This window comes from Leptinotarsa decemlineata, unplaced genomic scaffold, assembly GCF_025532065.1.
Source record: "Leptinotarsa decemlineata unplaced genomic scaffold, Ldec_3_MD MMD2_tig00026294_RagTag_RagTag, whole genome shotgun sequence".
In the NCBI taxonomy this organism is placed as follows: domain Eukaryota; kingdom Metazoa; phylum Arthropoda; class Insecta; order Coleoptera; family Chrysomelidae; genus Leptinotarsa; species Leptinotarsa decemlineata.
The window spans coordinates 613,261-636,795 of record NW_027412674.1 but is presented as its reverse complement, the minus strand read 5'-3'; the positions used below and the strand labels follow the sequence as shown (position 1 = coordinate 636,795).

The 23,535-nt window shown below is 32.9% G+C and overlaps 1 protein-coding gene across 3 annotated transcripts in view; it reads right to left on the bottom strand.

Annotated features, from left to right (window-relative positions):
* Positions 1-22,805, bottom strand: part of LOC111510765 (uncharacterized) — a 29,732-nt gene extending 6,927 nt beyond the window's left edge. The window contains exons 1-7 of one of the 3 annotated variants that reach the window (XM_074180122.1): positions 21,938-22,805; positions 21,601-21,876; positions 16,619-16,877; positions 12,168-12,380; positions 9,494-9,802; positions 1,839-2,179; positions 1,534-1,687 (exon numbers count right to left, since the gene is read on the bottom strand). In XM_074180122.1, coding sequence (XP_074036223.1) covers positions 1,534-1,687; positions 1,839-2,179; positions 9,494-9,802; positions 12,168-12,380; positions 16,619-16,877; positions 21,601-21,876; positions 21,938-22,495 — 2,110 coding nt within the window. In that variant the 5' untranslated portion in view covers positions 22,496-22,805. The remainder of the gene's footprint in view (positions 1-1,533; positions 1,688-1,838; positions 2,180-9,493; positions 9,803-12,167; positions 12,381-16,618; positions 16,878-21,600; positions 21,877-21,937) is intronic. The other 2 variants (XM_074180121.1, XM_074180123.1) reach the window with 2 other exon arrangements.
* Positions 22,806-23,535: the final 730 nt, after the last annotated feature.

The window sequence follows — 23,535 nt, the reverse complement described above, 5'->3', positions numbered from 1 at the left end:
GCCATGGTATTGGACCCTTATTTTCAATCTATTTCTCATTAAAAGTATCATCGAAATATTGGGTAACTATTCTATTAATATGTGGAGGTGCCCCATCTTGTTGAAACCACATATTCAGTCGAGTTTGTATTGGTAAATTCTCCAAGAGATTCGGCAACACATGTAGAAAAACCAAGTACCTCTACCCATTAAGAATTCCTTCGAAAAAATGAGGTCCTATCAAATACCCATCAATGATTTCGCACCAAACATTAACCCCTCACACAGACTGAAATCTCGTTTCTTGCACCCAATGAGGGTTCACGTCAGACCAATAGTGACAATTATGTTTGTTTATTATACCGTTTTTATGGAAACGGCTTTCATCACTCCATAATATTTTTTTCAGAAACTGATCATCATCATGAATACGAGTTGACGACCATGCAATGAAGTTCAATCTTCTATCAGCATCTCCTGAATACAGGAATATATTTTAGTTATTAAAAATGAAATATGAAGATTATTACCTGGATGTAGTTCTTTAGCCAAATGTATTTTGTATGGATGGAATTTGTTTTTTGACAAAATACGTTGTATTGACGATTTCGAAATGTTACAATGCATTGCTACTTGTCTGGTAGAACTATATGGTTCAAACACCATTTGACCTAGCACTGCAACACTGTGATTCTCATCAGTAGCCGTTTTTGGTTTTTTCGCTTCCGTTCATTAAAACATCCATTTCGAGCCAATTAGCATATATTCTTACTGCTTCTTTTGAATTTCTTCTTGCTTCGCCATAAATACATATCATATCCAACTTTTCTGCATTTGAAAATTGAACCATTTTTCAATTTTACGAAAAACCAATACAAAACTGAATACACTTTCGTCAAATCAGACAGGTCTTCTGACAGATCGATAAATACATTATTTCATTTATTTTGACTTATTCATGGCCTTTATAATACACAATAAAATTGCCTTTTTTCATCAGTATTCAAGGAAAACTACAATGTGCTATATGGCTGAATTTAGAATTTAATTTGGGATTCAAAAACCAATTGAAAATACTGGGTTACCATTTAAAAATATTGGCGTCGGTGTCGCGACGCCCTAACGGATGACGCCTGGTGCTGGATCTCTACGTAAATAAGAGGACCCTTTGACACCAAAATTATCTGCTTTCACAAAATATAGATATTCTTTTTAATTTTTTAGATATTTGCCGCGGAGTTTTATATGGGACACCCTGTATACTAATACTGCCAATGTATTCAATAATTTTCACAACGTCTGCATAATTTGCAGATGATTGGTTGTACGCCAGTCTGTGCCGGGTCTAAAGTAAGTCATTATATCTTAAAATACAGATATTGTAGGGTATAATTGGTGATATAGGAATCTTCTTTGCTACAGCAAATAAATTTCACTAAACGGTTTTCAAATTGAATTTTTGATCCAAATTAAATTTGAATCAATGTTTTGTTTCAGAAACTGAACTTTCAAAAATCTTTCAAATATTCAGATATTGCAAATAATTAAACTCACCAGCAGAAGTAGAATGACTTTGATGATGCATAATCAACTCCTGTATTTCTGAACCCATTGACTGTGATGAAGGAGCCACGGTGGTACTGTTCGTTTGAGTAAAATTTACACTGCTTGCATTAGCTGTTGTTCCAGGAGATGTTTCTTGAGAGGACTGTGAACAATATAAATAGAATTATAACATTTGAAATATTATTTTGAATTTAGTTATATAGTCCTATCTTTGAATTTCTAACCGATTAACGATTTATTCGTGTCCTTATCAGTTTGACAATAAAAAACTAAAACTATCTCACTCTTTTTACCTGTGATTTTGGTCTGGAAGATGTGTTGTTATTATTATTTCGTAACGGTCTGGCTTTGTATGGCACTTTAGCTGAAGCGTTTTCTCCATGATGCCTAGTATAATGCTCCTTCAACTTGTCCCTTCTCGAGCTGGCATAATCACAATTTGAACATTTGAATGGTTTTTCTTCCAAGTGTATACGTTCATGACGAACAAGATGAGATTTCTCCATAAAACCCCTTCCACAAATACCACAAGTATGAGGACGAACACCGTTATGGGTTTTAGCATGGCTAGCAAGTTGAGTTTTCTTAGAAGTTGTATATTTGCAATGGGGATATGAACATCGATATATATCCGCTAAAATGGAATAACATTAATTCATTTTTGTTGTTGAATGTAATTCTATATGTTAATATGTATAACAGATTGTGTGAACTAGAATAAAATATCAAGAAATACGTTGAATGAATACAGAACATTAGCAATACAATTGTGTATTTATTCTAAAAACACTACAAATAATTAGCGACGAATATTATTCAATAGAATTTACAGTGGCAGAGTGGAAATCAAACGGATACATACTGACTTGAAATATTCTCAGCAAGAAAATTGAGGAATAAACTTCAAACTAATAGTTTTTTTGTTTGAAAATGTCCTTATAGGACGAAACTGCAGTAACGTTAGTTACAAATACAAGTGATATAAAAACATAGGAAGTCTTATTTCTCAATTTTCATGATGATCTCCTACCACGTAGTAACGGCTACATCCATCAATTTATATTCTCAGCAATAGTATAGTATAGTATATAGTATAGAAATAGTATTTCTTAGCAGACGATATTTTTACATCCATCAATTAATATTCTCAGCAAGATTGAAATAGTATTTCTTAGCAGACGATATTTATTTATTTATTTACCGTTATTATCATGGATACTGTTATTAATTGCCATCAAGTAACGGGCCAGTGTATTCATAAGCAAGTGAATTAGACATCAGTACTTTTATTCTAGTGACTGATATTAACAAAGCTATCGATTCAAAGCTGCTGGTCCGCCCTGAGGCTGGCCGTAAGATTGTCTAGATTCTGCGAGATGAAAAGTCGTGCTCTTAACATGCGAAATGCAACTAATTGACGGCTGGATCACCACTGTTCAATCTTGACTATTCCATAACCCGTTTTATTTGACCGTAATTGAGCACACCTGCATCGGCTGCTGATCCCCATTTAAATAAAGGATTCAACAAGAGGCCCCCTTATATAGTCTCCAACTGCCATACATTGTTGAGCAGAAACAGCATTTCACCATCGATAATTTTAATAAGAAAGCGGTGTTAAACAACGTCATGATACTTTACTCCCATTATCCGTTCATTGTCGGACCTTCAAACTGTGGAAAGACTAATGTCATGATTTCTCTGTTTAACTTTATTCACTCTCTTTATCAGCCCAAATATGAGTACTTACGTAAAGTACTAGCTCCCAGCAAATAATTGGGGTTCTACTCTTTCGCTGATAACGCGTCAGAAAAAGTGGAATTATCGGACGCCAAATATGATTCAATATTTATTTTCGATGATGCCATGTGCGAGAAACTGCATCCGATTATACTTCAGTATGGACCGACATAAAAATGAGGATTTATCTGGTCCAATTCCGAAACAGTTGATTCAACTTTTATTATGATGTTCAATTATATGCCACCTGATGTGACGTACAAGCGATTTCAAGATATGTGTGAGAGAGAGGGGGAGAGATTATTAGTGAATGATGAGGATAGAGAAGTACAAAGCGGACGTTATCGAAAAGGATTGGTTCAATCGTGTGATAAATAGCGTGTGTGACACTTCATTGTTCACAGTACCACATCCATAACGCAATGGAGGGTAAAAACTATGAAGCAATTTTATGAAAAGAAAGTTCATTGAAGCAAGGGAAGCAGTTCGAAAAAAAATCGATATCATCAGGAGTAATCGTCTTGGTGATCAAGCTACACTCGAAAAACTCCATGAGCCGATAATAGCCTTTTAAAGAAATATCGACCAACACAGATACACCTTATACAATACCAAAATCTTCAGGTAAAAATGCTTCACCATTTATCGCAAAAGCTATAGTTAAAAGTACACCCCAATATAAAATCGAAGAATCTGGTGGGAGGCACGGGAAAAATTATGTCGGAATGGTTTTTCTTATGGAAATGCAACTCCAGATTCAGAAGCGTCCAAGATACCTACCTGACGGCGGTGATGACGTGAAAAAGCACACACAAAAGTTACATTATAAATTAATATTCATGGAAAAATGTCCAGTTCTGACAGGGATGTTTATGGTAATATAATTAGATTAACAAAGGTGGCATATAAATATAATGAGAGGAAAGCTGGTGTTCAATCGAATAATTGGAAGTAATCCTACCGCTATTATCCATTGAGAATTTCCTGTAGAACCCTTCTGAAGAGGGTAAGGTGAAACTACCCTCCCAGAAAACATGTAATCGAATTAAACATATTGATTATGTTTATTGTAATGAGTTGAAAGAGTTGGTTGATTGTCTTTGATTACTTCGGAGTTCACCGGCGACTATAATGAGATTGGCCATAATAGAGGAATTACTTGAAGAGGGAATTATCTATTAACACTATTCGCTTATTATTCACTGGTATGTGAAGGATTTGCTCAGGTGCTCATAGATATTCTAACAATGCATGCTATAAATGACAAATTATGGCGTAGGAGAGGTAGCATTAGTAGGACAATTGTGGGGGGGGGAGATCTGGTGTTGGATTCATTGTAACACCACGAGGAGATTATGACATCCAGAATAGGCGGCTGCAGAATGTTGGCAGTGGAAACTTGGTCGATGATTGCATTTGGAAACCAATGAATTAACGTTGAGCGTTTCCGAAGAATCCGCTACATAAATGATTCGCAATGCGAGAGCGTACTTTGAATCAAGAATAACCGAACTGCGCTGAGCGAGTTGGTACTTTAGATGAGCGAGTTGTTAAAGTTGAACAGTCAACCGCTAAAGCTCCACCTAAATACTGGGGGGCTGGACAATTATCATATCCCCCTTGCTTAGAATCGACTCTTGTCATAAATTAATGATATGAGTGCCGCAAAAATGCAGGTTATGATTGAGATACAAAAGGCGGTGCGTCGAAATTTACCCGATGAAAAACAATAATAGGGGTTTTTCGGATTTGCGGCAGATTGATTTGATGGAAATGCAAATACACGCTGAAGAAAATAAAGGTCACAGTTACATACTCATAGTGATCAACTGTTATTCGAAGTACGTATGGTCAAGGCCGTTGAAAAATAAAATTGCGGAGTATGCTCAAAGATGCCAAATGTGCTCCGAAAACCTTCAATATAATCATGGCATCGAGTTCTATAATTCTAAATTCTCATCGCTAATGAGTGAGCACTATATCCCCTGGAAGCTTGGTTTGCACAAAATCACCTAAAGCTGAACCCTAATAAAACACAGGTAATCAAATTCTCACAGTCAGCTGAAAATGATTATACTTTTTCGGATGGTAAATCAACAATAACAACTAGTAAAAGTTCAAAATTCCTGGGAATTGAGCTAGATTTTAGACTAGATTGGAAATCTCATCTGGATACTTTGTCAGAAAATGTTGCAAGGCATTGCTATGCCCTAAGAGTCATCACTAAAACAATAAATGTTCAAGCGTCAATGTCTGTCTATTATGCACAAGTCCACTCAAGACTTAAATACGGCTTAATTTTTTGGGGTGCATCTGTGAACGTTAAAAAAATTTTTTCACTTCAAAAACGTTGCCTTAGAATTATTCATAAATCCAAACAAACTGATAGCTGTAAACCTTTATTCATAGAAAAGAAAGTACTAACCCTATACAGTCAGTATATTCTCGACAGCATAATGTTTATTAAAAGCAATCCAAAGCTTTTTAACGACTTTGATAAAGCACACATCTACCCAACAAGAAATAAAGCAGATTTGGTTACTAATATTCCTAATTTTACTTTTATTCAGAAAAATATACCGTATACTCTAATAAAAATCTATAACAAACTTCCAAATGCACTAAAAAGCCTCTCTAAAACAACACTCAAAAATAAACTTAAAAACTTTCTTCTAAATAGAGCATACTACTCAACTGATGAATATTTTAAAGATACCATCCCTTCAGATTTTACCTGCTAAAATGTCTCACATTTAATTGATTTTAATTTTTAAATGTTTTTAACTGTATATTTATTACACTGACATGTTCTACGCTCATCTGGGCATTTTACTTCATTGTAATTGAACAAATAATAAATAAAAAATAATAATATATCAATTATTACTCAACATTTAGCACCAAGAAGATTGCAATTGCGGAACGAGTTAGCAGAACGTTGTAGAGTTGGCTTTATAAACTTTGGCTTTATTCAGACAAATATCATGGAAATTTTTGAATATATCACATGAAATTAATACATCCCATTTCAAATCTGAATAGCCTCCTGTTTCGCAATTGAATAAGGACCATAATACACGTTTTGCCTCTCATAATCATCGTCAGATATGTTTCTGATTTTGATGGTAGCTCAGTACAATTCAACTTGGTCAAATCCTTGAGAAAACTGTCTCATGAAAAGACATTTTTCATTTTCCGAAAGCTTCTTGGCGTTTCATAACATTGCTCATCTGACATACTCTACCCTAACTGCTGCAGTGATGATGTCATGAAAATATAAAGTTATGGATAAATATCAGCTTCAGGAATTGTTTTTTCAAAATTACCAAATTTATCTTTTGTGGAACCCATCAATAGAAGTATAGTGGAAGAAATGTAATTTTCCTTTGTTTGGCCGATGACATCCACCTTGTTTCTATTAGTTAATACCTCTTTAATAATGAACAAATGGCTTTCAAAGCCGCTGCAATTATGGATTTTTTTTTAAATGAAACCTGTTAACTTCTAATTCAAATTATATCGAGAATGTGCAGCCTCCATATCCTTTCCTTCCCGTCAGGTGACAATGATCTCTTACTCTGACATCACCCAATTCGAAGAGTTTTTTACAAATACGGCAATTATCATTGGTTAAAAATGCATTCTCTTCCAAATTTGTTAATGGCTTCATTGGCATGATGCCATTGATAAGAATAATAGTTTGGAATTTCCATAAACTGAAATCTAGTTTTAATTATCGCCTAATATTTTATGGTACAAATATACTTCAATGAAATCAATCATAAACGTCAAACTTTATTAAATAACTGAAACGAGGCAATAAACCTATTGAAATAATATTCCAACAGAGGTCAATAGTTTAATCAACAAGTTGAAAACATGAAAAATAAAGATAAAGCTCTTAAAAATATGAGCAAAATCTAATTCGATTCCATGGAAGTTTTCTACTTCCATGTTCGATTCGGAATGAGCTCTAGAAAAGTGTTATCAAAAGATTTCACAATGGATGTTGGACACAAAATTGTTATCCTCCTCATGAAGTTATGTTTTTATTAATCAACAAATTATTATCAGATCTCTGCCCTTACAAATAATTGAATAAAAGTTTAAATAACGACCTGGAAAAATTTCGCCTGGTATATTTAGGTGAAAGTTTAATTCATATAAAAAACTAGGATAATTTTTTTGCCATTCGTTAACAAATTGTCCATAAATAAATAGGGAAATTTAATAGTTAATTTTTTTGCCATTTAGTTTTCATATTTGTTATAATTTGATATAAACTAACTAATGCGACGTTTCGTTCATTAGATTTCATCATCAACTTTATTTTTTAAATACGGACCTGTATTGTAATGAGGATTTATTCTCCAAAACAAAGACATTTTTTGTACTAGTGAAATAAATAAAATATTTATATATAAGTCGCTCATTTTCAACTGATTTTCGGGTTTTGGTTCGTTTTCTGTGTTATTATCCTCACTGGGATTGATCTCAACATTTCAACAAAGTCTCAATTGTCATCTACTAGTGATGTATTCAGGAAGTCGGCCGACCTTACTCGATCCGCTCCCTACTATATAGGTATAGTGATGTTTGTTATGTGTTCGGAAGTAGACTGACCTTGCATGATCTACTACATAGGTATTGTTGCAAAAATCAGGTAAATATCAACAACAACGATCTGCCTCCTACTACATAAGTATGGTTGTTGATTTTTACCTGATTTTTACTGTTTTTATTCTAGTAAAAATCAACAACAACGATCTGCTTCCTACACCATAGGTATTGTTGTTGATTTTTACAACAATACCTATGTAGTAGGAAGCAGATCGTGCAAGGTCAGACTACTTCCGAACACGTAACAAACATCACTATACCTACATAGTAGAGTGAGGATCGCGTAAGGTCGGTCGATTTCAGATTTCTTTTATCAAGCCCGAAAATCAACTGATTTATCCTTTGTTAAACTGATCGGTGTGCTTTTTGAGCATTTAATGCCATCTCATACTCACATTTTTGGTATTTTGTTACATATAGTTTTGTTTTTAGAATTACATTCACTTTTAGAAAAAAATTGTGAGAACTCTTAAATGATTAACAATTAAATTATGGATGCAATTTTTTTAAACTGTGTTGAGAAACACAATTAATGATTTTTAGAAGAAAACATTTTTCTTAATTAATTATTTAAAGTATTGAAATAAAAAAAATCATTAAAAAAAAGGACCTTAACAAAGTATCAACAAAATGACAAATCATTTTTTTCTATGTGTTTATAAGCAATTTGTTAACAAATGAGTTGAAATATTGCAACCGAGATCAATTACTGTCATTTGATAATAAAACAAAAATGTTTTACCCTCGTTTCTTTGATACCTATTAAGTTTTTCACTTGAAAAAATTATAATAAACAAAAAAAAACTTTTATAAACCTTTACCACATGATTTTCTCAAGTATACATATAAAAAGGGCTCCACGAGGTGAAATCTTTTCAAGTCCCTTATTTGAACTTTCATTTAACTATTTGTAAGAGCAGAGAAACGATAATAATTTATTCATTAACAAAAGCATACCTTCATGAAAAATTAAAAAAACAGCGAGATCTCATTCTTCAAGTGAAACGCTATCTCAGCGGCGATGCTTCTGTGGTAAAACAGGCGCGCGAAGCCCTATTTCCTGCGTTAAATTAAAATGATAAATAATGGAGGCTTGGTATATACGAAGTCAATTCGAATAACATAAAAACTGAATAGTTGCCGAACGTCGGTAGTTTCTTTGTATGGCATGGGCGGCGTGGTATAATTACGAGGTCTAATCATCATTTCTATGAGGAAGGTTTTATGTGGTATTAACTAGTAAATTTATCAGACCCCGTACATCAGTCTTTTATTAAGCTGTTCGGATTGACTTCATATAGATTATATATACATTTCCGGGGAATTTTTTATTGTCTCATTTTTTTCTCAATTATTTTGTTTAAAACAATACAATCGTAATTTTTTATCTTCTATGAAATCCTTCGAAAATATTTCTACATATTCCAAATGGAATGAGTGATTATTGCTCATATTTTTAGGAGTTTTATCTTTATTCTTCACGTTTATCAACTTGTTGATTAGAGTACAAGTTTTATCTGTCAATTTTAAAAGAATAGTGAATAGAGTCTGGCCTTCCAGCATACGAAGGTACCACCACACCACTTACCTGCGTGAATTCTTTTATGAGCAATCATATGACTCAAAAACTTTGTATGAAACCCACACAAATCGCAAGATAAACTTTTTTCAGCAGCATGAGTCAATTGATGAGATTCTAGATTTTGCTTGAATCTGAATGATTTTGTGCAATGTTCGCATTTGAATATTTTTTCTGGAGTATGCATTTTCATATGAGAGATGTAATTCTGCTTGAGGCGACATTTGAATGAACAGAAAGTGCAATTGTAAATAGATTCATCTAAGTGTTGAGCACGGTGAGATATCAATTTTGATATCTGTTCTATGTTGAAGTCACCTGAAATGAAGTAATGACAGTAATATCTATTCCCAACAAACTTTCAGGTAATAAATAAAATAGCCAAATAACTAGTTGAGAGTTATATATGACCAACAGTAACATTCAGATTTTCTGGCCGACAATAAATAATCAAGTACTCGTAGTTTCTCTTGTGTAGATTGTTTGGATTTCATAAAATTCGTCCATAAACAAACTGTGAATATCATGTTGGGAGGGAAGATCATCGCTGTCTGTCGAGGTTAATAAAGCAGTTGAATTACTGCGATTTTCCTGAAAAGCATCATCTATCGTATCAATGTGTTTATATCTACACTGAAAATTCACGTGAACGGACCAGTTTCAAACTTTTTAATTTACTAATATAGGGCAAATATATTGTTTTATTTTCTTTGCATACGCCATTTCAGATCAACAAAGACCAAGAAAATAACAAATTTACAATATATTTACGAAGAACCAAAAAAAAATGAAGAAAAAGAAAAAACGAAGTCAACTGTTCGAGTTCGAACAACGAGAATGAAAAAAAAAACAACTCAATGTTGTGTTCAATGACGAGGTATCAGAGTCTTTTTATATATAGTAAGTAAGTAAGTAAGTACTTTATACATGAGCGATGATAATGAGAAAAGAGTTTTAATTTATTTAATTATATAAAAGTTATTAAACAATAGAGATGGCATATAATGAGTATGAAAAAAAGTTATTTATTTTCAAAGAGAATAATTCAAACTTATATGAGAGATAATGAAGCAGACACAATATTATTTTAGTATGTGTGAGTGAGAGATATTATAAAATGAGAGAGTATATACTATATTATATAATATTCTATGAGTATCTATTGAATCATCTACCAGCGAGAATCGAGACATAAAGCGACTTTTTGCCTGAACAGAACATTCACTGGTAAAAAAAACCAAACGTGCATGAAATATTGCCAGAAACTGAGTTGAGCGTTCGTACCTAAAGATAAATACGAATTTAAATCGAGAGAAGTACGAATGTTTTAATTATGACTTGAAAAAAAAAAACAACAATGCTATTGCTAAAAATATAAATCCCGGTTCGATTGGACCAAAAATAGGTGGTGATTTTCAATATTAGCAGACTGTATATAATAAGGTTACTGATACTTTATAAATTAGAAATATCACTGCATGGTACTTTCACGACATACCCTAGTGAGTTGAGCTATATAGTTGCGCAGGCAGATTTTTAGACACTGACAGAGAGGCATTGAGTCCCTCGTTTCGTGAACGATACTCGAAGGTACCCGTGTCAATATAAATACATACAGTGTGAAACAAAATAAATGAGTTTAAGAGAATGGAACAGCTTGTACCCCAAAGAAACTTCTATTCATGATCTACTCATCTTTAAAAATTTAATATACCAATAAAAACTCTTTGAAAAGATGTGTGGATCTGGCACAAATATTTCTTTCAGATACAGAAAAAAATCTATCGAAACAAATATTTTTGATTATGACTGTTGAATCACTGGAAATCATTTTCTTATTCAATTTGTAAACCAAACACTAATAGAAATTCAAAGTACCAAAAGTTTCATTTGCTCTTGCGGCAGATATCTTCAGTTGTATATGCGCTGACTGCATTATCTCGAAGTCTCAGCAACAACGAGGCAGTAGTTTCATCTGTTGCTGCGGCAGACATTTTCAGTATTATGTTTGTTGACTGACTTGCCGTTGATGAGACTTCGAGATACTAACTTGTCCCCAAAGTCAATTAATATTCAACTGAAGAAGTCTTGCACAATAGTAGACCAAACGATAATGACTTGCCAGCCCGAATTTTGTTCTCTTATTCGTAATTGAATTGAAACAGATATCATATACAGGAACGCTACACAACATAATATATATATTGATGTGGGCAAAACACATTTTTCGCAAAAACTTTGAACACTGATTCACCATTGGTTGGGAAAGCTTGGGTCCCAAAGTTTTGATTTACAGCAAAGGTATTTTTTTTTTAGTAAAAAATTTCTCATTAATTATTTATTATTGTAACTTGGAAGATCCTCTAAAGAAATACTGGAAAAAATAAAATATTTTCAAATCATCCGCGAAAAATGTTTATTATTCATAGTTACACTATTACGGTTGTAGTGAAATGCTTATTGGAAATAAAGTCTATATTGTGAAGATTTGTAATTATTATCGTTAATAATGTATTCAATTTTCACCAAGTAACGAGTCAGAGTATCAAAATGAAAGTTTTCGCTAAAAGTAAAAGTCAAATAATAAAGATATTATTGCAAAAGACTTAGACCCATTTCATCCAAAAATTGTTATAATTATTGAAATTAATTTGTTTACGAACACAGTTTTAATAATACTCACAATAGTCACACTTGAAAGGGGGTCCAGAGAAGTGGGTCTTCATATGATTTAGGTAATCTCCGTGATACTGACAAACGAAAGAACATAGTCCACACTTATATGTAACATCTTTTGCATGACTTAATGCAAGGTGCTGTTCAAGAAGTAAACTGTCATTTATCGTAGTGAAGCATATAGGACATTTAATACCAACTTTTTCATCAGGATCTTCAACTGAAACAAAACAATTTCAATAGATATTAAAATTTTGAAATATCATTATAATCAAAATATATTACCACTATGCAATGTGTTCAAGAAAAGGAGAGCCGGCAAGAAAATCTAGATAAGAGACACAAAGTTGGTTTAATTATGAGAAAGATACCCATTTTAGAGCTTATTTAAATAACGTTTTAAAACTAAGTTATTGCTAAAAATGCTAACTTATACTGTCTGATACTTTTTTCTAGCTCATAAGATTTTTTAATGTGGTAATGGTTACTCGGAGAAGAAATGTCAGATTGAAAATCTGAAATAATATAGTTTAGAAAACTAAAAAAACGCTCTTTTAAAGAACATCGAACTAAAAAGTTGAAAATATTTTTTTAAATAAGCTTAAAACAATAACGAACGAAAAATACTAGTATTATTGTGAAAAAAGCTAAAAAAGCTTTATATACAAAAAATATGGCACAAAGCGCCCACGCTTTTTTCACAATAATACTTGTATTTTTCGTTCGTTATTGTTTCAAGCTTATTAAAAAAATATTTTCAACTTTTTATTTCGATGTTCTTTAAAAGCGTGTTTTTTTAGTTTTTTAAACTATATATATTTTTCATTTTTTAGTTTCGTGTGCTATAAAAGGATGTTTTTTAGTCTTTTTAAACTATATTTATTTTATCTAAACTTTGGGAACAATCAGCCGTATGTTGTTCAGAAAAATGACCATTGATATTTTCCGATTCCGGAGAAGGAACCTGAAAATCAGCTACCAATCCCAAGGAAGGCAGCTGGCGCGCAAAGGAGGGTTACAAATAAGGCAGCAGGCGCGCGTGTTAATAAAAAAAATACTTTTTTCAAATGAAGAAATACATGTAAAGCGAGTTCGAATTATATCAAGGAGGTTACGTATAGCGCCATCTGCTCGCGAATAGATCAACCAATAATGTCGATATATCAAGGAGGTTACGTACAGCGCCATCTGCCCGCGAATAGATCAAGCAATAATGTCGATAATTCTGTCAAATACAGATCCCGAGTTCGAGAGTTACAAACATACATACATACAGGTGAAGCTAATAGAAGCGAGTTAATAAAAACCACCTTGTAGAGCCTCCAAAGTGACAATGAGCTTTTTAATATCTTTTTGAATAACACCTGAAGAAAATTAAAATGAAATTAGCGAATTTCGGTTCTTTTTAAATATCTCTGGAACTAATCGAGATTAGTTAACCCTCATTCGCGTTATGAGCGTTTTTCTCACTTCGGCTCATATTATGCACATTCTATGTAAAATCACTCATACTGCTACTCTCACTTCTAGCTGACTTTTTACAGCTCTTCGTGACTTGATATTAAATATCGAGGATTTCTTACACATTTGAGGAGCTCCGTGAGGGTGCCTTTCATCGCGCGAGTTCTAACGTAGTATATTATTTTTTTAGATCGAATAAACTTGTTTTTTATAGGTGAGTTTGTTTCAAATATACAAAGTGTTCTACAATAATGAATATATTGTTTTACATTGTAACCAATGAGTAGAGGACGGATGCTTGCAGAATTTGGGATATGGCAATATGAAGAGAGTCAGAGCCAAAGTCACAATACACAATACTGATTCGGAACTGATCTAGATGTTGATATTTTTTCAAGGGCAAAACACAAGCACTACAGGAAAATTCTTAGGTCGCTTTAAGAGCGGTACCTGTACGAAAGTAGAAATTCACGTTGGATTTGAATCGCTGGAGATTAAATTCATTTGGAAAAACGTTCTCAGGAAGTTTATTTCACAAAAACGCAGTTCTCCAAATGAAAGAGTTTTTAAACAGTGAAGCTCGAGGTGTACTGAGTTGAACCTCAAAACGATGAGCAGCCACAATCCGTCGTGTATTTCAAATGTGCCAAGTCACTTGAACGTTCCTGTGAAAGTATCTATTGAAGGGGTACAAATCTCCAATCTTTCTTTGGTGTTCCAGACTGTAAAGGTTGCAAGTGATGTTCGTGTCTCCAATCAAACAAATGGCTCTTTACTGGATAGAATCCAACAGCTTCAGGGCATTCTTAGGGGGCGAAGCTCCATACATGAGAAGAATACTCCAAAGAAGGTCTGATCTGAGTTTTATGAAGCATCAAAAGTTGCTGAGGTGTGTACAGTATTCTGGTTCGGAACAGTGTTCCAAGCTTTGGAGAAGCAGTTTTTGCAATTCCAGCGACATGATTGTGCCAAGATATATTGGTTTCCATTATAATCCCCAACAAACTTATCGAAGCAGAAAGCGGAATTGTCTGACCTGACATTATTATATCCGGTTCGCAGACATTTACCATCTTGGAGAAAACCGATGCCTGGGTTTTTGTGGCATTGACTTGAACCTGGTGACTTTCACCCCAATTCGAAATCTCCAAGAAATTGACGAAAATCTTGCATATAGCTCTATATATCACTTTACTGGTAAAGATGAAAAATCTTACTGGATGGCTTATTCTCCGCGACCAATGTAGAAAGGCTAAAAAAGAATATTATCACCTTTCCTGGGGTCAAAAATATTGCAAAAAATAAAAATACTGTGGAAACTTGTTGAAGATTACATATAACAGGAGATTGTTGAACAAATTGTATGAAAAAGAATATATAATTATAGCAAGGAAAGAAATTGGTGTTACACGGATATCATAGAAGAATATGTTCTTATAGGCCTCTCATATATAATTTAGGGGTTAGGAAGGCTCAATATGTGAATACTAAAGAACTTTGGGATAATTCAATATTTGCAACTGCTTGCTTTAGACTAACAACGTCACGAGTAGAATTACTTTACGTCAATGCCTTTGGTCAAATAATTATTTGGTAAGAAAACAATTACCATCAGTATCCTCAGAAAAAACAAAAAAATAATTCCACCAGTGTTTATAAATGCAAAGCGACTTGTACCTAGAAGCATGTTTGGTTTTGAGAAGGACTGTGTATTATTGTATTGTATTATAAACTAAAACCCCAAAAAAATATACAGATGTTGTTTATATTTCATTTCTTTCGTATTCTGTTTCTAGATTTTGTTGACGATGGCCCCTTAGAATTTTTTTACAATTTCAGATCTTGCTGCTATCAATTCCAATATCATTCATAAAAGTAATATCGGGGTCATTGAAGAACATAGAATTCATCTGAAAAACTGGCGGAAGCTTTGATTAGGCCGTTGTTAGTTAATATCTGAAACATGTTGAGGGAATGATTTGATTTGCCTCAGATTGAACACAACACACAAGTTTTATCAGGTCAAATTTTAAAAAGTCACTTTAATAAGCTCTAGATAAACGACTTCTTTTAAATTTAACCAAAGTTGTATCTCTCACGGTTTCCGATTTTTCCATGTTGACACTTTTTATCTGGGACATAGAGTATAGAGGCTGAACGAATCAAATTTTATTTTGAATTGAAGGGGTTATATTTTTAAGAGTGATTAATTTGTGGGGAAGAAAGTTTTTGGCTTTCTACTACTCCATCTTGATACAAAAAAAGAGATGTGGGAATCTTCCAAAAAAAAGGAAGTAATCAATTTGAAAATAAGTAACTCTATACATGGATGTGTAGATCATGCAAAGAAGTAACTTTCAGACACAAACTGCAAGAAAGTCCTCCTGAAAAACCTACTCTCATATAAACATTGAATTACACGAAAGAAAAAAAATATTTCGAAACAAATACTCTTAAATGAACACTGAATTTTACAGAAGATACTTTTCTCTACTCAGTTTGTATTCCAAACATTCGTTATGGAATAAAATCAGATATCATTCACATGAGTTCTACTTTGAATTAATGGTAACAAATTACACTTACATGGAACACTGTCATCCTCACTGGTATACATCGATGTTTAGCCGTAAGACATTTGCCTTAAGGCTCTTCAGTACCAAATTGGATAACATTATAGAAAATACACACAATTCATTCATGAATTATGATTTTTAATGTCACAGATTAAGCTTGATCTGCTTATGTCATCGATGACATCGTGATGACATTCATTCACCTATTTGATTTAATCCCAAGAGAATTTTATTTTCAATTGAAAGGGTTCTATTTTTAGGAGAGATTAAGTTGTGGGGAAGAAAGTTTTTGGCTTTCTACAACTCCATTTTTTATTTATATTGATTACTTCCTTATTTTTTTTTTTTGAAGATTCCCACATCTCTTTTTTTGTATCAAATTTTATAAAATAGAAAACGTGATATAATCACCATCAATTACCTTCATTCTCTTCTTTCTCGTTGTCAGACAGCGATATGTTTTGTTTCTTGCAAGCAAGCATCTTCAAAGCGGCCATTCTTAAACTTGGTTTTAATCCAAATAACATTAGCTTTTTGAGGATCAATTGTTTTCTGTTTTTCAGTTTGGCTTTTACTGTTACTGAATTGAAATTATTTTGGATTGAATCAAATTCACTTTTTTCTTGAATCATTATTTTATCATGCTTTGCATCCATATCAGTACCCTTATCAGATGATATCTGAAACATTTTTTGCTCTATATTAAATGATAATGGTAGTACAGCCATTCCAGCCTTTCATGAGACCAAGCCAATGCTTGGAGCCTTTTATAATTTCAATAACCTTGGATTTATATGATGTCTAATCTTTGCCATTCTACATTTTAGAGTCCTTAAGATTGAACATATATTCATGGAATCGGTATCTTCTCCAAATACATACAAAACGAAAAAGAACTTTCAAGTCTACCATAAACATCAAAAACTAAATATATTTAACATTTCTCCCAACTAATGTTTCATATCAAATGAATAAAAAAAACAATTTTCAAACAAAAGTTCAATAATAATAATATTCAATGAAACATTTCAACATCCTATTTTACACATTCAACATCCATTTTAACACGGAGAAAGAAAACGGTTTTCTTCATCGCGCGTCGAAAAAAGTATTGCATTTCTGGTTATTGGAAAAAGTGCTTGCATTTGGACTCCTTTTCCAGTTTTACCTTTTATTTTATTTATTTATATAACGGGCAGCACCCAATATACAAACATGTTATTACAAAGGTGTACATAAATACTTATGATAAAGATTAGTATTAAAACTAAACCTAAAAAATTGAACTTACAAAAATAAAGACTAAAAACTAAGAAAAATAAAAACTAAAAACTAACATTAAACCCAAAAACTATAATTGAGTACAATGTGAAACACATTTTTTATCGACCTTTTTTGGGTATTTGTTGCCTTTCACAATCTGAAAAATATAAAAATTATAATGGAGAACTTTATGCAAGTGTAGAAGGGCAAACTTTTTAGTTTATTTACCCCGATAAGTTACTGCGTAAAAATCAAAGTATTTTTCACGAAGAAAAATCTTCAAATCTTCTATTCATCAGTAACTTGTCGTATTTAACAATTTTGCCTATCAAAAAAATTGTTAAGAAATAATACAATACTTATCTTTACATTTCGGAGGCCAAAATCTGCCTCCGTCATGTTGTCAAAGGAGTTTGACATCTGTCGAACTCCTTTGAAGAAGTAAAGAAATAAATAATCAAAAAGGAATAACTGCCAATATATTAGAATTTTTTTGTCCATTTCTGAAGATGGAGGCAGATTTTGGCCTCCGAAACGTAAAGATAAGTATTGAATTATTTCTTAATAATTTTTTTGATAGGCAAAATTGTTAAATACGACAAGTTACTGATAAATAGAAGATTTTTCTTTGTGAAAAATACTTTAATTTTTAAGCAGTAACTTATCGGGGTAAACTAAAAAGTTTGCCCTTTTACACTTGTATAAAGTTCTTCATTATAATTTTTATATTTTTCAGATTGTGGAAGGTAACAATTACCCAAAAAAGGTCGATAAAAAACTTATTTTCCTCCACAAAATAATGACTTTCGTTGAAGTGATACACATACATACATACATGGTGGTATGGAGCTTGACGGCCAAGTGTTTTTTGTTTCAGTGTCATCAATTTTAATAACAAAATCATTGCAAACATTAAACTCCCGATCCCATCACTGAAACTAATTAAAGATTCAGTAATTTATGGAGACGGTGAGACGTTCAATCACTTACCAAAACACATTAAAGAAATAAGTTCCGTAGAACATTTCAGAAAGGGAGTAAAAGCTCTCCTGTTGGATAAACCCTATTATAGTTTTCAAGAATTGTATAATGACACATTTTAACTCAAGCTTGTTGTAGTATGTTGTAAGATGTTTCTCATGTGCTAGATTTTATATATTGTTTTAGGTATGAGACATTTTAGTACAATGTGGGTGTTGACGTATTGTCCTATTTCTTCTTTCTGTGTGTGTGTGTATTTTACTTTACCTTAATTTGAGATTGTTTTAGGCCTTTACTTTGTCAACAAGATTGTGTTTTTTCGAACAATAAAGCATATTCTCTCTCTCTCTCTCTCTCTCATTGACTTTGAATGTCTTCAACTAGTCAAATTTGAAGTGTGCCGGTATTCCTTTATCTATTTCCTATGAAACATTTTATACAGCCCCCGAAAAACTCACCGCTGCTTCCTTAGGTCAATGGCTTATTCCCTTCACTGATTTGACTAATCTCATCCGGCTACCTCGCTGGTGAACTGAACTTCCAATTTAATTCTTCGGTAAACTACGAATGATTATAATTTCAGAATCAGCGTCCAAGGTGCTTGCAATCTTCAGGATTACAGTTTTCATGCTCTCGCAGATAAAAAGCCCAATATACCTTTTTTCAACTTGTCTAGTGACTGGTAACTGTGACAGGTCCGCAACAATCCATTCCAGCTATAACTGAGGTTTAACAAGCTCTGGTGTTGGCTTTCTGAGATCCTTTTCTTGAATAACTAGCAGTTCTGCATATATGTAGTTGTGCCAATCGTTCGTGGAAACAATAATTTAAACAGAGATCCAAATGTTATCCTTAGCCCACTCATTCTGCTGGTAACAATCAAATCACAGATGTGCGAACGTTTCGAGACTACCAAACTCTCAGGAATCATTTGCTGTGACGTCGCCTGCACATATGTTGTGAACGACGAGTGATTCAAGAATTCCCGCTCTGGTATTTGTCCCATTTCTGGCACTAGTGGTCTTGTTACAGATTTTCCACAATGAAAACATTCATTCCATACTTTGTCACAGCATTAAGTGCCTGAGACTTCAATAGTTCTGTCTCATTCCATTGATAACTGTTTTTTGTCCTTCACAGTACTCTATTCCTTCACAGTACTCTGATTCCTTACTACAGATTTTGGTACCCTCACAGCAGGTTCATGCCTCGTATAATAAGGGACTGATTACCTATATTGTTACCTAAGATTGCTGAGAGTCCAGGCATTCAGTATAGAGTTAACCAGAATAACTGAAACTGAACACTCTTTCAAATATCAATGAAATTGCATGACCCGTACCTCTGTTCAAGAAGGGTTATAGATAGAAAATAAGTAGCTGCCGTCAGATTAGGATAATTTCTATTTTCGAAAAAAAAAAAGTCACAATTCCGTTTTCATACAAGTGAAAGGTCGGTGGTTATCCGGGCGGTTTGACGTGGGTGCTTTGTTCACTCAATCAATCGGCCGATGTGTGAGTCGATGGTTCAAGCCGCAGGCTGACCGCATGTGTCTTGCATGCTCAAATTAATCCTATACTACTTTACAACAAATAAATATAACCAAGGGTCTAGCAAATACCTGGCTTAAGAGTATTATTTGGAGTACTTTTAGAAGATATTTGTTGAACTGCACCGGTTTAAGTCAAACTAGTGTACGTCAAAAATCATAGTTTTGAAATAATCAGGTTTTTGCAAAAAGTTTTTTCATACCGACATAGTTTGAATTTGAGAGTTAATTACATAAGATAGCATCATTCCACATTATAGGGGAGCTTACTTAATCAACTCTTTAATTAACGAATGATTAAGTTTTAGATAGCTTACATAACTTTACCTGAAACAGTTTTTTACTGTTGATATTCCCTTCTAATTAAAATCCTAGTTGAGAACAGTGACCTAAGCACTTTACCTTAAAAGATGATTTACACCACCTCACATATGATACTTTGTACATGTAAGTTTCAAAAAACTAAACGAAAAATATGAGTTACCGACATCATTTTTATTGTAGGTACCCATAATACAACTTTTTTTGATTAGGGAAAGTGAGGTAATCACACAATGAAAATATATGCATCAAGGAAAAAATAATTTATCTCAATCCGAATATGCCAAAATACTTGGCTCATTCACATTACATTATTCTGAATTACTCATATTGATTGGGACTTACTTCACATGAACTATGACTTAGCTGATTGTACCAAAAAGTGTATTAAACTACAAGAAATCCAAATATTTACTTGGCTAAATTTCATAACAAACTGATTTACACCACTTTGACTTTAACCAACTCAATTATTAAATTTACTATTTAGCAGAAATATTACAAAATGTCACTTTGACAATTGTTTTCCTTGAAAGGTATACACTGCCACCATGCGACATTGGTTTCCTAGAATATACAAAAAATTAAAAAAAAACACAGTAAATAATAAAAAGTTTTGAAACCAAGTCACTTCACAATGTTTTGATTGTTACTATACAAAATTATTTTCAACTAATAACTGGTTTTTCTGATACTTCAATGCTGTTATAGGTCTATTAGGCACCCTGTCCTTTCTCTAGTTCCTTCCTGATTTCCGGTTTAGCACAAAAATTAACAGTAATCTGAAAGTAGATCTCAAAACAGCTGAATATGTCATTATTCAATCTGTAGACAGACTTCTCTTCAAACCTTATTTCGTAATGTAATTCAACTACAAAATTAGAAGCAGGACATACTTATTTATCTCGGGACAATTTTTACTATGATGTTTACTACTACAAGCATGATGTTTGAATTCCGTCTCAAGCCAATAAAGATCATGGAACTAATACCAACTTTTGATCATAAATGCTGAGATCAGTGAATCATTATGAATGCAGAAGCCCTTTTTTGTCAATTCAAATAACATGTTAAAAAATATTGTTGAATTGTAAACATATCTTATGCTATAACATATTGCATATTTTAAGAGAATGAATTGGTTGTTATACAGAATAAAACTCCAGATATTAATTTTGATGCATGACTGTCAACAAATATATTATACAGATTAGATAGCAGCAGAAGTGGATTTTCAAGAAAAAAATATTAATCTAGATTTTGGAATCAAGTTGAATTTTGATACGTACCTGACCATATCTCGCCTGTAAGACATCATAGCGGGTTTTAAAATTAGACAACATCCAATTATTTCTCAACAAGTAGTCTAAAAATTTATACAAACACAGTTCACTTTTGTTGTATAGAGTACAAGTATCTAAGTGTTTGAATACTTCGATGGGTTCCAAATTATTAGTAGGAAAGCATTTAATGAGCATATCAAACTTTTTCTCTCTTCGTTCCAAATCCACTAGTATCCACTGGGAAAGTAGATTAAGGGCTTTGCTAGTTGTTAGGATGAAATTCTGAAAAATCAAGTGAGGAGAAGAATGTATAATAAAATACATCAAATTCATTCAAACTCACCTTATTTCTGAAAAATTCCATCAGTTCAATTGAATTTAGCCCTAAAAATTCTTTCCCTTTACAAATTTCATCTATGTGACTAGAAATCCAATTCTCTACTATATTTCCTAAATGTTTTAACTTGAAACGCTGTGACAAAAAATATGTAAATAAACAATTATCTAGATTCAATTTGGTTCCTAGGAATTCTATGCAGTATTCAATTACTTTGGTTAAAATGAAATGATCAGCTAATTTCAGAAGTTCTTCTACATTGGAATATTGTATTGTAATCTCTCCTGTGTACATGAACTTCAAAATCATATTGAATATTTCGCTATCTAAACATGATATTGTCAACTGTTCCCTTACAACTCTGTGATGTTTGAGTATTGAATCAAAGTAGGGTGAACTGCAAGCTAGAACATTACGATGAGCTTTTATTATCTTGTTGTTGACAAACAGATTAACATCACAAAATCTACTAGCTTTCTTCTGCTCAAATAACTTCTGGAACATAGTGGTGCAGATTTCACCACTTTGAAAAGTCATCATTTGATTATTTTCCATGGTTATCATCTGCAAGTATCTTCAATATACGAGTGTGAGTCTACTATCATTGAGACAATTTTATTTCAATTAGCCTTTTCCAACATTTTACCACAGCCCACATTTTTAATTTTTCTATATGTCAAAATCAGCTGATAGCTGAGCTAGGTTATCTTTTTCAGTGGGCCTAATCCTAATCACACATTTCCACATCCTATGGCTAAATATACCAAATTTCGCTTAAAAAAAGGGGGGACTTTTTATGTTAAAATATTGGCAACACTTGATGTCGAATAAATTATCATGAAATATCAAGTAGGTATTATGAAAATACCTATATACTCATTCATTCAACGTTCAATCAAATACATTTGTTAGGGAAGACCATCGACAGTTGATGTTTTCAAAACATCGATGTTTTGCGTTCGATGTCGATGTTTTTTTTGACAGCGATGGTGAATGATGGATGTTATTCGTACATCGGTGTTTTTGTACAGTGTATAGAATTTAGTGACAGGAAATAATTGCAATAATCGATTTCTGTCGATTACTTTAACGATACATTGAAAGAATATCATACTTCAAAAGGTTTTTATTTTAGGAATAACACGAGACAAGGAACAGGGAAATTTCTCTTAGGTAGGTATACAGGGTGTCCCTGTACTTCCTCTTTTCCTCTCGGGAATGTATAGATGGGGTCAAAATATCACCAGTACTTCATATAACCTTTTTTCCTAAAAGTCTTCGTAACCAAGTTACGGGCCCTCGAAGTTACAAAATGAAAAATGTTTTTCTTTGATAACTTTTCAAATTTTGGTAATTGACTGAACAAATGAATTCCGTCGATGAGCTTTCATGCAGGAGTCAGTTGTTTTGCTACAAAGTCAGGACTACCCCCGATGGTCCACACCCCAAAACTTTGAAATGACAGATATTTTTCAATATTTTTCAACAAAATAAGGTTACTTGGACAATTTTATGAATAAAAGTACTCGTGTGGAAAGTCGATCGGAGCAACGAGTCTTGATAAAAATGTAGTTCTACTCGACGACATCAAACCCGCTCGTCCA